Here is a 15,618-nt window from a genome sequence, read left to right as displayed (position 1 = left end):
TCTTCCGATACTCTTCATTCTCCAACTATCAAGAATGCCAAGATCGCACCTCCTCCACCTCAGATTCACCCCCCCCTTCCTCCTTCCAAAACCCTCTCCTCCTCCGATGCTTCCTTTTTGGGTTTTTTCAAGAACGCTGTCACCAAAGTCCAAACCGGTATGCGCTTTACTCTCTCTCTACTCAGTATCTTTATGAACAACAAATGGTTAGTGAAATCAAAATTAATTACCCTTAAACGTTCATTTTTTTAATGCAATTCAATGATATGAAAGCTAATTTAGGTAATAAGTGTGTAAGTGATTAATTTTGTTAGGGGTGGAGTAGTAGTAGTAATTTATAGTATTTGAATTATGAAATGAGATGTTGAAAATTGTGGTGATTGTGAAGAGTGAAGACGTTGATGGATATCTAGAGTCATTTTTTTCTTTCTATTTTTAGATTAATTAGTTTAATAGTTCAACAATTATTTTAATGCGCGATGACTCAGTCTGCTGGTCTTTTTTTTTCTTGTGTTAAGAGTGTTATTTTTAGAAGACAACAATAAAACTTCGAATTGGTTTTTTGATTAAAGGTCTATTGTATTGAATTATGAGTCTATCTATTGACATAAATACTTGTGAGGCTATGTGAGAGAGCTTCTGATTATGACATGTCTATAAACTGTTTGGGGCTTATTTTTAGGCCTGTTTATTATAGATTATAAAAAAAAGTGATTTTGGTATCCCCTAATTTATGAAAATAGCATATAGTTTATACAAAATAGTTTGACTTTATTTTATTTTCCAGAAACACTTATACAGAAGCAATAAGCGTTTAATTATGTTGTTTATCCATATATAGTCTAATTATCTTGTTTATTCTACTAATAAAATGCTTGGTACCGTTCCTTTTACAGCTCACTCAAGTTTGGATGACCATTTGGCACGTTGGTTTGGGTTGAATCAGTCAAAGTATCAATGGGCTCTTGATGATTATTACGAGACCAAGGGAACGGTGAGCTATTCATTGGATATATACTAATTAACACAATAATGCTGCGTAATATGTTTATACAATTCGATAGTTTTCTACCTGTTTTTTGACGTGATTTTCTCTTATTTGATCAGATATGCTGATACCTCTTGTGTTAGTCTATTATTTTTAGTCTTTCAAACAAACTTTTGTTTCAATGAAATCTTTTTCTAGGCAAAGTCCTGAAATCCTTAGTGTACGTGGTTGGATTAGAATTTGCTGAAGTGACCACTTACTCATGTGTGAGCCGTTAGATGTGTCAATTAGTATATCACCACTCTTGATTTATTTGTTCAGAAAAATAAATAAAAATCAGTATGTGGTTGCCTCGTAAGTGTAGCTAAGATTGCAAAAGGCTGCAGGGGCATTTGATATGTTGAGACATGGGTTTGAATTGCTCTTCTCCGCACTTTACTGTGTGAGTTTTGCAGTTAGACTATTTAGAACAAAATAAATATGTATGTGTTTAGGTAGTTCAGTGCCATATCCTCAGCTTTTTAAGTATTGGTATGCACAATGCTGCGATGCATGAACAGTTGTACACATCATCAAGAAGATTTAACTGTTTTAAAAGTGGATATAAGTTCTGTCCTTGTTTTTGATATAGGTAAGCCTTTTAAGTTAAGTCTGCCCTTGTGCCACATGCTTTATGTGTAAGCTACCCCAAAAGTATAACTTAATGTAAAATAACATGTTAGTTAAGGGCCTTTCCCCTGATTCTTTAAAATCAAGTTAGTGATCATTATCATTATTATTTTTATTTGGCTAATTGATTATGAGTACACCAAATTTGAGTCTTATCCCGTGGTTCTTCAACGATGACAGACGTTGTCTCATGAAGTAGAAGTTTATAGTTCTTCTCATTTTTAGGATCGAAAAAGTGACTTGATTGATGTCCATTCGATAAAAATAACAAAAAACGAAAATGCGTCTCTTGAAATTGAACTCATCAAACCGATATCAATCAGGCTACAATCTCAATTGTAAGAATGAGGAGGGATGCAAACTTTGACTTCTAAAGAGTGTCGTCGATGATCGTTAGAGTTTTGAGTGATTTTTAAGCTCCGTTCCACGATGAACACTATATTGTATTGGTCCACCAAAGCACTCACCCGAATTTCATAATGACATCTTCTCAAAACGCATTCAATGTACTAGTCAATTGCTCTTCCCTTGCAATGTCTAAACATTGGTGTTGTGCAATTATGACAATGATATGAGAACTCGGGGCCTGTTTACTTCCTAAAAAATTAAATTTTCATTTTCTAAAGTTTGCGTTTATTTTAAATTGCTAACAAGGAGATGGAAGACTCCAGTGGTGAACAATTGTACTAGAGAGAAGATGGAAGTTAAGCTAGAAAGAAAGCATTTTGACATTTTCAAATTTTTTAAGAATGTTAGATTTGTTTTCAAAAATTGAAAAAAAAAAATGGTGAGAAAAATATCAGATGTACATTCTCTTATATTAGTTGAAATGAAAATAAAAACATTAGAATTAAACAGGTCCAACCATGCTAAAAATTTTCGATCTATATTCTCCTATGTTCATGAGCATAGTTTAATTACGAGACCTGACTAGCATAGTATACACATACTTTCATACACACATATTTAAATTTATATATGTGTTTGTGTGTGTATTAGTTTGTCTTTTTCTATTTATTATTATAAAATTTGATTTGATTGCAGGAAAAAGGAGACGTAAAAGTGAAAGAAATATCAAGTAAAGTACAGAGTGTTTGACTTTCCTAGTGGTGGTGATGGTAATATTACCTCTGCTTTGCAATATTTATTAACTTTGAAATGCACGAAGAGCTGATTTAGCATGACAATTGGTATTTTTATGCAGGATTTAATCAAAAGTGAGATGTGAAGATTCTTGCTTTGAGTATATTAATTAATTATATACCTTTGTATTTACATGTGGAGTAGAAAAAATTCGTCTGATATGTTCAAGAGTTATTTGATATGATTCAATGGTCATGGTTATTTTCCAACTCTTAAAGTTGAGTCTGATTATTACCAACTTATTTATTCTGTGGCAAATGTTTTGCTTTTGCATTGTATTGTAGTTTAAGTCGTGTTTTAATTTTTCGTTGCCTAGGAGCTGTTTTTGTATTCGCACTTGATTAAGGAGAATACAAAAACAGCTCTCATGATGGGAGCTTTATCTTCAAATCATTTTGTATGCCTTATGATCCCTACATTAATATTGGACAATATCAAAGGGTCTCTGATTTGGATCGTCTGATAATAACCTTATTTCTAATTTCAACTTGTCTTCCTCTAAAATTTACTACTGGTTTCTATTAAATTTTTCTGAATAAATTAATAAATAAATAAATTGTTGGCAACAACATTGTGCATATATGAAATTTTATATTAATGTTATATTAAGAGAGAGTAGCACTCTTTGAATAGTGGGTGAAAATTTTGTTTAAAGGGTAAATGCTATGCTGGATAGGTGGTGCACATGTTTAAAAGTCAGCTAAATCTTTAACAAAGATTAAAGACACTTCTCGAAACCGTCATGTTATACTATATGAATTAGACAATTACTTTATCAATGTAAAAATAAGTGAAAATGAATATCAGCATAAAAATTAACTTGTCAAAATCAACATCAATAAACTATGTTTTAAATGCAAATGTAAAGATAAAGATAATTGTTATGTTATATTTTTAAAGAGGATTGTCGATCGTCGTCGTTAGTACGTCGAATGATTATTAAATATTATTTTTCTATAGATCTCATTCACTTTATAATTTGTCTATGATATTATTTCTCAAAATAAAACATTAGATCAGTATGAAAAACAAAAGTTTTGCACAAAATTAAATATTATAGGATGTGTCTTAATTTTTTTTTCTTCCGAAAACTAACAAAATTAAATACTGTTTTGATTTTCTTTTCTAAAATCGAACAATCTTATTAAATACTATGTCAAAAAAAATATATTATGTCAAAAAAAATTAAATACTATGTAAAAAAATATATTATGTCAGAATTAAGCTTGAGAAATCCAACAAACCAATCTCTAGAGCTTAATTTCATTATGTGTAATTGTAACTTAAATTCATCAGCAACCTTGTTTGTTTGCCCGTAAAGATACATGAAATTAAATTGTCAACACTTTAATTTAAACTCTTTTTTTTTTTAATTCAATCTACACTATTTTTTAATTACGATTGTATTTATCTATTATTTATTATTTTTTAATTATAATTTAATTTTTTTTAATATTTCATATTAAAAACTTTAATGATAATGTTATTAAATAATATTAATTTTTATTATATTTTTATATAACATTATTTTACCATAGTTTTTTATATGAATATTAATAAATAAAAAATCATAATCGATCGATTCAGAACTAATGCAATATAAAGTACTAGTGTATATAAAATATATTTAATTAGAACTCAAGCAAATTAAACCAGTTAAAACTGTTAATTTGGCCAATTCAGCGAACCAAATTTAATGTTTAACAATATTTAAAAAAATAAAAAATAATTACAGAAAAGTGAGTAAAACCCTAATCCAGTTTCCCTTCAATCTAAGTTCATACTTTTTTTTATTCAATCTCCCCCTATTACACTATTTTTTAACTACTATTACATTTATCTATTTTTTATTACTTTTTAATTTTAATTTAATATTTTTTGTAATATTTCATATTAAAAAAATTTAATGATAATGTTATTAAATAATATTAAATTTTATTATATTATATATTATTATATTTTTATATAACATATTATTTTAACATCGTTTTTTGATCGTGCAAACCAAACCACTTAAAACTGGTAACTTGGTCGATTTAGCGAACACACTACTGATACGAGAAATATTAGTTATAAATTGAAAAATCATGAGACAAGTAGTGAACATATTGTTAACATGAAGTGGTATAATGTATACACACTATTTCTATTTTCTTCTTCAATTAAAATTTTTATTTTTACACGAGTTTGTAATGTTACTGTAGAACCGTTGAAATGTGTTATTTTATTTTTTGAAAAATATAGAGAAAATAAATTTTAAAATATTATTAATTCTGCTAATTTTTTTATATAATTATTAAATAAAATATTAATAATTTATTTATCAAATTTTAAAAACATTCGTTTAATAATTTTACTTTATACTTCATAATATATTGGCCCCACTCTAATTATATTTTCATATAACATATCATTATACCGTAGTTTTTTATATAAATATTAATAAATAAAAAATCATAGCTGATCGATTCAAATTTAATACTATATAAAGTACTTATATATATAAAATATATTTAATTAGATTCAGTTGTCCAAATGAACAGTTAGAAATCGGGTAAACCAAACCACTTAAAATTAATAATAAATTCACAGTGATTAAAACCCAAACCCCTAAGATATTTTCCTTCAATATAAACTCATTTTTTTTTATTCAATCTCCCCCTGTTACACTATTCTTTAATTACTATTATATTTATATACTATTTATTACTTTTTAATTTTAATTTAATATTTTGTATTAAAAAAATTTAATAATATATTATTAAATGATATTAATTTTTATTATATTATATATTATATTTTTAAATAACATATTATTTTACCGTCGTTTTTATATGAATATTGATAAAAAAAAAAAAATTATAATTGATTGATCCAAAACTAATGCAATACAAATACTAATATATATAAATATATTTAATTAAATTGAGTCGTCCGAAACCGGGCTGAGTCAATACTTAACAATATTTAAAAAAGAAAAAAAAAATAAAGAATTACAGAAAGTGAGTAAAACCCTAACCCCTAACTGGATTCCCTTCCTTCTCACTCTCGGAAAGACGGTACCGCCACGCCTCCGTTCAGTTTTACAGCAGTTCTCCCTTCTCCTCTCATCGTTTCAGTTTCTTGGAACTCTCTTTCATACTGTGTTCATCTCCTCTTCATTCGTTACTCTCCTTATTCTTCAACTTCCACACGCAACAAACAATGAGGGGAGGGCAAAGCTACGTGTCGTGTCCTCCGTCATTCTCCAACGACGCCAATCGTCTTTTAGTAGGCTGCGGAAGCTCCGTAGCTATATTCAGTACCGCCACCGCCTTACAGGTTTCATCATTAGAAGGTCACACCGCCACCGTCACCTCCGTCGTAGTTGTTCCCGGTTCGAAGATTCTATGCTACTGTTGGACTTCTTCCCTCGACGGAACCATTCGTTATTGGGACTTCTCACTTCTCGAATGCATCAAGAAACTTGATCTCCATCTTCCTATTTTCTCCATGGTATTAACACTTCATCTCTTCAACTATCATACATTAGGGTAAATAGTCATTTCGGCTTCTGAATATGTGATATATTTTTTACAATAGTCCTTTAAGGTATCAAAATTCAAATCCACAAAAATATATCTTTAGTTAGTATTTTGGTCCTGAACGTGTCTTTAGCATCTTAGTTTAGTCGGTGAATGCATTTTTTGTTGGTCAATTTAGTCTATAAATTACTAACTACTGATATACTTGGGATGTCTTTGCAATTTCAATATATTTAGGAACTATACTCAGACTTTCCAAGATGGAAATGACTGTTATCATATTATTACTATGATTATTATCTACTACTAACTACTGTGTTTTTTTCACGTATTAAAATTATTTTTTGTTTTAAATATTTAGGTGATACCATCATTATTATCCCCACCAGAAGAAAACAGTGGAAAGACGCATAATGTATATGCTTATCTGTGTATGCAAACTGAAAATGGGAAAGACAATAAGCCTAAACTTTGTACTGCACAGATCAGAAAGTGTAACTTGACAAACTATCACAAGCTTTCCAAACTTACCTTGAAAGAGGTAACTATTTGTACTATTATTTACAATTGTTTTGTATGTTCTCTTGTGACTGTTGAGGTTGTGAATGACAGTGTACTGAGTGTATAAAACTTTGTCTGTTTAGGGGGGAGTTTTGTTTTATAAAACTTAGGGAAGGGGAAAATTCGTATTAGTTAAAGCAGCACTAATAGCCATTTTACCCCCGTCCCGTAGAGTATTTGAATTCCGTCCCTTGAGTTTACAAAGACAAACTCTTACCACTGTACTGTGGAGTGTATTAAGCTGTAAGGCTTCAGTGATGGTGATTGCTTATGTTATGTCAAATTCTGGATGGATATTAGGGTTCTGCAATCATCATGATTGTATCAGCTTCTTGAATTGAATGAAATATATACTGCTCAAAGGCTTGAGTTATGCAAAATTCAAACTCAACCAACATGTTAGGTTTCCATATTTCAATCAGTTGTGGGGTTTCCCTTGCATTAACTGATCATTATCATTTTTGTTTAGTATAGATTTCAGAGAGAGGGAAGGGTGTGGTCGGGAAAGGGGGAGAGGTCAACACGTTAGCTTTATAATTAGAGAACCTCTAAAGATGATAATTTTCAGATTATTGCCTCCACATATTAATATTTCCTCTAATCAGATTCAAAAGTAATTTGATATACTGTTCATCCTAGTAAGTTGTCAACATTTATGAGAATACAATTTAATGATTATGTATGATTGTTGCATAAATGAATGAATGTTTTTTCACACTATGACAGACTAAACAGCCTGTATCTTTGACCATTAGTCCCTCGGGGAAATTTTTGGGCATAAAGGAAAAACGCAGACTTCACATATGGAAAGTTCCTAAAATGGACTCTGATTCTGCTGTTTCAAAGAACCTTACCCTGCATCATACAAAGGCCTTTTCAGTTCTTGCATTCCACCCTACTGAGAGTATTGTGGCTGCGGGTGATGTAACTGGAAGAATTTTAATTTGGAGAGGAGTTGGTGCTCAGAACTTTCAGGACAGTGGTGAGCTGTTGAATGGAACATCAATGACTGACAATGAAGTTAAGCCTGGGGTAAGGCAAAATGATGATGCTGAATCATGCTCCACATGGCATTGGCACTCTGCTGGAGTGAGTCTTTTATCATTTTCTTCGGATGGAGTCTACCTGTATTCAGGTAAACCATATTCCTAGAATTTTTCATAAAAACCTTGTACTAGGAAATTGTCTTTCAAGTGAAACGTATGTATTTTTGCATATAATTCTGTGTTGTGTCCCGTTAGAAAACTTCTCCAATTATCTTATGAGGACTTCAACCTTCTGTCATGTGTGTTAGACTAGGCATGCCCTATATTATTTGATGGCTCATATGCAACAATATTTATTTTCTTCGACTAGGATTTATTTAAATATTTACCTAGTAAATGTCCTTGGGGTTTCAAGTAACCCTACAAATTGTTTTGAATAATGTGGATATCTTAAACGTCTAGTTTAACCACCGAGTCTTTCAAAAAGCTTTAGTTGCGCTAAATGCATATAAGATGATATCGAGATGGTCAAACTGTCTTATCTTTTAGTGAGCAGAAAGTAATTGCCTTTTCAAATATAAAATTTTGTTTGTGGGGCTTCATTTTTTAATAGGCGGGAAGGAAGGAGTTCTTGTGCTTTGGCAGCTAGACACTGGAAAGAATACATTTTTATCAAGAATTGGATCTCCGCTTCGGTATTTCGTAGATTCTCCAGATCCTTCACTTTCCTCGGTAAGTATTACCTTTGTGTAGTCGAACATATGTTTGTTAGTCTATGGGTATGTCCCAAGTCCCAGCACCAAACTATCTCTTTATAATGTTTAACTAATTAAGGTTCTGCAGTTATCTTGTGCAGATAACCAAATTCATTTGTTAAAGCTCTCTTCCATGGAAATAATGAGGTCTATTTCAGGGATTAAGGTCAGTTCCTATATTTGGTCTATTCTTGTTTCTTGGTTCAGTCGTCAGTGATTCTTAATACTATTCCAAATATATTGAAGTTTCTAATGTTGATTAACTGGCTGCATGCTAAAATATTGAAAACTATACTGTTTACAGCCATTATAAATTTTCTTCGTCTAAAATATTGAAAACTATACTATTTCAGTTACACATCGAACTATGTTTAGAATATATTAAAACTGTTATGCCAAATGGACATTTGCCTTGAAATGACCATTTAAGGACAACTGGAAAACTGTTTTTTATTTTATCTATACATTACATGTGTGTGTTCTGGTCACATGCACCAAAACTTACATTTGTTGAAGCTTGATACAACCTTTACATTTACTTTTTTCCAGCCCTCTTTGTCGTCTCAAGAAATATGTGAAAGTCTTTCTAGCAAAGCTGCTTTTGACTGCACTTCTGGTTCAGTGGCTGTACAGACTGAGAATTATGGCATCCAATTCTACAGCTTGTTTGCCAATCGTGGACTTTATGAGGTACTGGCATGATGTTCAGTTTTCTTTTTAAAATTATTAAAATGGCCTGATCCCCCAACCCCGCCTCCAGAAAGAAATACTGAACGAGAAATCGGCTGTACATTTTTTCAAACACGTTTCAGGAAGTTATCACTAATTTTGTATACAATTGATTTAAGTTAAAACCTAGTATCGCCTAGTGTATACAAAACACTTTCATGTCTTTGTGCAGAATTTGTCAACATCTTCAAACCCACACATGGGATATCTGCATACAGAATACTTTCATATCTTTGTGCAGACTTTGTCAACATCTTCTTCACACACACACACAGGATGTATCTAGTAGAAGTCTTTCTTATATAAGAGCGAGACGGATAAGACTTGGCCATACACACATACACGTTGATTGTCAAGACTCAAAAGAGTTTAGAGGATATTTAATGGTCACAGGACAGCTTAAAAAAAGTCACAGGATTATATGCTTTGTGTTTTAATGTTGATTATTCCATGTTTTGATATAATGGCCATGATTATTCATCTTACCTAAAAATGGCTCTCTCACTTGATGTCTCCTCTTATATATATGTATCATTATTTTTTAATAAATTTTTTCATTATTATTTAGTTTATATTAATAATGATTTGGTGTTTGGTCTGGTATTTCTAGGTCAATTTATAATTACTTTTAGGGTCTACCTAAGGATTCACTGCACTGGTTAGCGAGTATTTAGTATGCTCTATGCCTCTATTAAAATTTTCATATTGCTTAAAAAACGGTTAATAAATTATTTGTGTATTCAATGTAATAAATGCTTTCAGTTTTATTAATTTATAATTTACTTTTACATCTTTACGTTACTCTAAGCACACTCTAAATGCAACCTTTAAATTAAACACACGGGCTGTAAAATATCGAAGTTTGTTCTTTGCAGGTTCAAGTATGTGAAAGAAATTATCAACCAGTTGACGAGATCACGGTATGTGAGTTCGCCCATTGCTTTTTTTAATATGATATGTCGACAATCTTGCATATAATAAGTATTTAGGCATCTTGTCTTAGCTAATGAAGCATTTAATTGATTGTTTTATTTTTTCATTGAATAACGTGGTTGCAGGTGGTAGTCACCATGGTGGAACTGTCTGTTGATGGTTCTATGATGGGTACCGTAGAAGTCAAGCTTCCCGAAGAAGGAATAGGAGGTCTTATTTGTTTAAAATTTTGGGATTTAGATTCAGATACCAAAAGATTTTCAGTGTCCACCCTTATTTATGAACCTCACAGGTGTGTCCGTGGATCATTTTAACAAGAAAACTGTAATAATATTTTTTCGTTGTTATATTTTAGATGTGTTATGCTTCAGATATATTAGAAAGTGGATTTGACACGCTTCTACTTATTAATAGGGATGCTCATATTTCTGCTATTGCTTTTCATCCGACCCGTCGTATGGCCGTCAGTTCATCTTATGGTGGAGATTTTAAGGTAGTTTTAAATACATATATTTTTTTTTAATGTTTTGGGATTCTTTTGGTGACATTTTTATTTTATGTTTCAGATATGGGTCTGTAGGGAAGATTCTCAGCAGAAAGACCAGACGCCTCAAAATTTTAGCTGGATGTGCCATGCTGTTGGGTCATATAAGTATAAATCCAACTTTGATTGCTAGACCTAGTATTTCCTTTTGTAGGCTATATATATTAAATAAAAAAACCAAAACTTTTATCAACAAGTTTTTCCTTCAATATGCAAGCTTCACCAATCCCAAGCCATCTCTTGCCTGTTGGGCGGTAATGAAGTAGTTAACGTGATTGAACAGGGTTCTTTCTCAATTAATAAAAAAGCAGGATTAGCTGTGGTGTGAAAGTTATCTTTTAAATTTTCAAGATTCCTTGCATTTTAGGTCTTCCATTTAACAGTGATTTGGCCCGTTGCCATCTCTTCAATTTATTACTAATTTGCGTAATTTAATATTAATTTTAATCTTTAGTAGGACAAGCAAAACAATATTTATATTGCTGCTTATTGCTTCTGTTTGAGATCACGTTACATTTATGATATGACTAACTCATCATGCTGATACTTCACCCCTTCGCAGAAATAAAGCGATGAGAGCTGCTGCTTTTTCAGCTGATGGTTCCGTGCTTGCTGTTGCAGCAGACACTGTTATTACATTGTGGGATCCTGACAGAAATGAACTAATTGCTGTTGTAGGAGAAACACCATCAGTGAGTTTTTTGAGCTCTAGTCAGGTCTAGTTGTGTTTCTTCACAGATATTTCAAATGCGTTCCACTTCAAAAAATAAGACATCCCAGCTCCTCACTCAGATGCTTGTGGAGTTTTCAGCATGCATTGAAGCATTGAATACAGGAGTATAAAAATAAAATAAAAGAAAGAAAACACAGCACATAGAAAAGAATGTCCATCTGTTATATTTTGGGAACTCATGCCTATAAGTGTTGCTTTTTGGTTCTGTATTTTAGGGTTCATTGATTTGTACCTGTACTCTGCCCTGTTGGTCTAATTTTCTCTTTCTTTCCAGCCAATTGTGAGACTCATCTTTGTTGGAAAGTCAGAGTATCTTCTTTCTGTATCTCACGGTTCTACACCTCAGTTGATTGTTTGGAGTATGTCAAAGTTAGCTGCATCTTGGTCATACAGACTTGAAATAGAAGGTTTAAAGAAATATATCTCCCACTATTTTTTTTATAATCACTACGCTTTTACTATGTTTCTAGCAGTTTCAATTTTGGAAGTTGTCATTCAAGTTCTACCCTGTCTATCTTGCAATACTATATTTAGATACTGTCTTTATATTTTTCAATTTTGTTATTTGCATATCACCAGGTAGTCCTTGTTTGTAACCTATGACTCCGTGAATGGGGTAGTATCAATCTGACATATTTTTTATGTACATTCTTGCAGCTGTTTCCTGTACATTAGATTTATCATATTTTGCTATCATTGCTCTGCTTCCCAAATCAAATGAACATATGTTTAGAGGTGATGGAATAATCTTAGTATTCAACGCAACAGATCCTATTCCCGTGGCTTCCTGGTCTGTAACGAAGGTATTATTTGTTTACAAAATCCTTTGTGTCTATGATAAAATTCTGACTACAGATTACTCCACTCTGATTTAACTCTTAATCAGGATTGAGAATGATTTTTAAAAGGCACATTGCTAATGCTTTTGATTTTTATTTTATTTTTGCAAATCTATTGAATGAAAAAAGTCGCGATTTTAATTTGTTGAATTTTTATTTCTTCAAACAAGCCTTTGTATGTGTTTCATCATGTTTTATAAAATAGGGAGTTCATGAAGTATTTTATATTCATAGGTTAAATGTTATTGGCCTCAACTATGTTTCATGAGAGTTGAGTAGTGTGAGTTGCATGGAACTTTACATAGTTCTTCTTCTCTTTTGTCCTAGTAAGAATAAATACTGTGTACAAAAATAAGGATTCGGGAAAATAACTGTTGAAGAGAAGTTCTCAATTATGATCAGTGAATAAATAGGTGCAAGCCAGGCTTGTGCATTGTTTTTAAGATATAAACTGGGTTTATTTGGATTTGTAATTTTTTTTTCCTTCATTTTCTATTTCTCTTTTAATAACAAAACTGCCATCTTGTATTTACTTTGTTTCCTTTTTTGTAAGATTTGTATGTAAACAAAAACTTGTTTTCATTAATGTGAAATAAAGTTAAAACAATGTTCAGTTTTGTATTTAAAATAAATAGGAAATGAAAATTGACTATTTTTGGGAACAAAACATGCCCTCGGTTTAGTTGTGTTTATGTTTTCCTCCACTCTTGGCAATGTTTAGGTATGTATGTATACATGTATACATAATACTGATCTCCAAAGAAATAGAAGTTTCTTATAATCAAGTTGTTTTTTAGCTTTATCTTCCAGAATGGGCTTTTTATTTTAATTTGTAGTCAGTCTAGTGCCTGGATGAATTTGTTGTGGTTAGATGTTTCTGCTCTATGTCTTACTCTCTTTATTCAGGCCAAGGGAGGGAATATTGCTTTTCTTAAAGGAAATACGTCAGACCTACCAGATGGAAAACCATCACAAACACTGCTTGCATATATAAATGGAGATCGCGAATATGTCCTCTTTGATCCATATGATAAAGAAGCCCGTGAGGTTAATATGACTAGGCAGGATGATCTTGCTGCACTTGAAGAAACAGGTTCGTTGACTTTCCTTCTTGTACTGTGTTTTAATTCAGGTTTTTAACTATTTTCTCCACATATATGGAAGAACCGAAGAGTCACAGCTTCAATCACTTGCACTATGTAATTTTATTTCATTATTTAAGGAAAGAAAAAAAGAACTAATTGAAGTTAGTCAGTAAAATACTTCCACCTTTTTTTTTCTAGCCTTGTAAACTAGTTTAATATTTAGCTTTTCATTTATCCTCTCTCCACTATTTCAGGACAATTCGGATATGCATCAATTTATGGAGAGTTACCCATGTTTGATTTAAAAAGGAACAAGGCTTCATCCATTTTCTCTTCTGCATCAAATAGGCCTTGGGAAACCATATTTAGTGGACCATCACATAAGTTGCCATCCCTCACCAAATTGTGTTCTGAATTTTTGGAGTCTCTGTTGGAGAAAAGGACATCAATTGTAGAATGACGTACTACATGCATGGATCTCTTTTTTGTGGGATATTTGTTTCTTTGGTACCACTTACAATTAATTCAACAGAGCTGGAGTTATAAAGGATTGTGTTTGAAGTTGAGGTAGTTATTTGTTCCTAATGAGACAGGTGTAAACACTCCCTACTAGTCGATGCAGGTTGGCATGGATCTGGATGGGAACTGTTCATCTGGTTAACTTAAGCAGAAGGAGATTGGACAACTAAAGATTTCAGCTTTAAATGGTTGGTTAGAATGCCTAGTGTACCAGAGAGGTCCCCCACCCCAAAAGATTTTGTTATGCTAGTTATTTTTAAGTTATATATATTCTTTAGTTATCCCTTGGGGGAAATTTTGACAGTAACAAATGTGGTTCACTTCAGAGTCTTGTAGGCTTGTCACTTGTGATACTGTGAATGAGTTTAAATAGTTAGTTTGGGAATGTTATGAAAGATACAGTTCATGTAACAGTATAATGAATTGTGATTTATATGGCTATTAATTGTTTTCTGCATTCTATAGGACTGCTTTCTCGTTTTTACTTATACTTGATTTATATGCCTATCTTTGGTTTGGTAGTGAGATTGGAAAATCAGGGTGATGCACGTCTATTTTACATTATAACTGATTTGGTGTGATAAAGACAGCTATAGAAATTTCAAAGGGGGGAGAGGACCGCCTAGCTGCTATGGTCCTAACTCCTAAGCCTGCACACAAGTCACTCTCATCCTCTATTTGATGCTAAAAATATGCAACCTTGGGCCTTGACCCTTTTCAACTCAAATACATTTTTCATTCAGTGTTAACTATGGTGAAGATAAGTTGTAATACATTCTCATATGTTACATTATAAAATTCATACTTTGTGACTGACATTTCATTCCAAGATTTTAATATTGAAAACAACTTTTATAGATGTTTTAATATTAAGATTTAAGATCAATTCTCTTAGCTTAATTAATTAATCAATCAATTATTGACGCAATGTAATTGCTGATGGGAAAGTGTACCACTTTAGTGATCTTTATTATTGTGTTTGCATAGGTAAATATTAGTGATCAAATTTAAGATCTCGTGCGATGTTATCCAAAACCATTAAAAGAAGACACGCTCACAATAAAATTAATTGTAATTACTGAAAATATTTTAGACCAGAATTACTGAAAATTCATTGACAACTTTTGTTCATTAATTAAATCTACCCACTTGTTATGATAGTACTAAAATATATGGCACAGCAACCCTAAGTTTATTTTGTGCCCTACAGAAACAAAGCCTTCCCGTGGTTAAATGGAATCTATTTTTTTTTTATGACGATATATAATCTAAATTTAAGACTAAATAAATTTAATTTCTTTAATTAAATTTTGTCTGTATTAAGGCCGAAGAGAGTACCAGAACCTGTGGCAAAAACAAAATTTAATATAAATTTTGTTTTTTGAAGGAACAAAATTCAATATTAATCTTATATCAATTTTGTCTGTCCTGAGATTTGGGGCTTAATTTAGGAGTATATGACATTTAAATGAGTACATGTGAACCCCCAATTGATATTTGCAGTATTAATTAATGTCATATGCTTACAAAAGTACATGACAGCTCTACTGGGCCTTCCAATTTCCAATGAATGGTGAATTATGGCTGCATGTAGCATATGTCTACTTGCA

The 15,618-nt window shown here is 31.6% G+C and overlaps 2 protein-coding genes across 2 annotated transcripts in view; both read left to right on the top strand.

Moving 5' to 3' along the window:
• LOC101500039 (uncharacterized) overlaps window positions 1–3,287 on the top strand; it is a 4,337-nt gene extending 1,050 nt beyond the window's left edge. Inside the window, exons 2-5 of the mRNA XM_073370731.1 lie at window positions 8–157; window positions 897–994; window positions 2,702–2,775; window positions 2,862–3,287. Coding sequence (XP_073226832.1) covers window positions 8–157; window positions 897–994; window positions 2,702–2,755 — 302 coding nt within the window. The 3' untranslated portion in view covers window positions 2,756–2,775; window positions 2,862–3,287. The remainder of the gene's footprint in view (window positions 1–7; window positions 158–896; window positions 995–2,701; window positions 2,776–2,861) is intronic.
• Window positions 3,288–5,784: 2,497 nt separating this feature from the next.
• On the top strand, window positions 5,785–14,465 carry LOC101499731 (uncharacterized). The gene is made up of 15 exons (XM_004507810.4): window positions 5,785–6,295; window positions 6,686–6,865; window positions 7,612–8,020; window positions 8,485–8,603; window positions 8,715–8,792; window positions 9,176–9,316; window positions 10,231–10,275; window positions 10,414–10,580; window positions 10,703–10,781; window positions 10,855–10,940; window positions 11,395–11,524; window positions 11,840–11,972; window positions 12,223–12,368; window positions 13,311–13,497; window positions 13,744–14,465. Exons 1-15 carry the CDS (start codon window positions 6,005–6,007, stop codon window positions 13,947–13,949), a joined length of 2,397 nt encoding a protein of 798 aa, XP_004507867.1. The 5' UTR covers window positions 5,785–6,004; the 3' UTR covers window positions 13,950–14,465.
• The last annotated feature ends 1,153 nt before the right edge of the window (window positions 14,466–15,618 follow it).

This window comes from Cicer arietinum, chromosome 7 (genome assembly GCF_000331145.2).
Source record: "Cicer arietinum cultivar CDC Frontier isolate Library 1 chromosome 7, Cicar.CDCFrontier_v2.0, whole genome shotgun sequence".
Taxonomy (NCBI): domain Eukaryota; kingdom Viridiplantae; phylum Streptophyta; class Magnoliopsida; order Fabales; family Fabaceae; genus Cicer; species Cicer arietinum.
The sequence above is the reverse complement of the archived record's forward strand: the minus strand, read 5'-3'. Positions and strand labels throughout refer to the sequence as shown.

Excerpts from the sequence above, each read along its gene's own strand:
- LOC101499731 (XM_004507810.4), top strand. The coding sequence starts at position 6,005 with ATGAGGGGAGGGCAAAGCTACGTGTCGTGTCCTCCGTCATTCTCCAAC. Across the intron at positions 10,276-10,413 it reads AACCAGTTGACGAGATCACG|GTGGTAGTCACCATGGTGGA; the intron begins GTATGTGAGTTC and ends ACGTGGTTGCAG. Across the intron at positions 10,941-11,394 it reads CATGCTGTTGGGTCATATAA|AAATAAAGCGATGAGAGCTG; the intron begins GTATAAATCCAA and ends ACCCCTTCGCAG.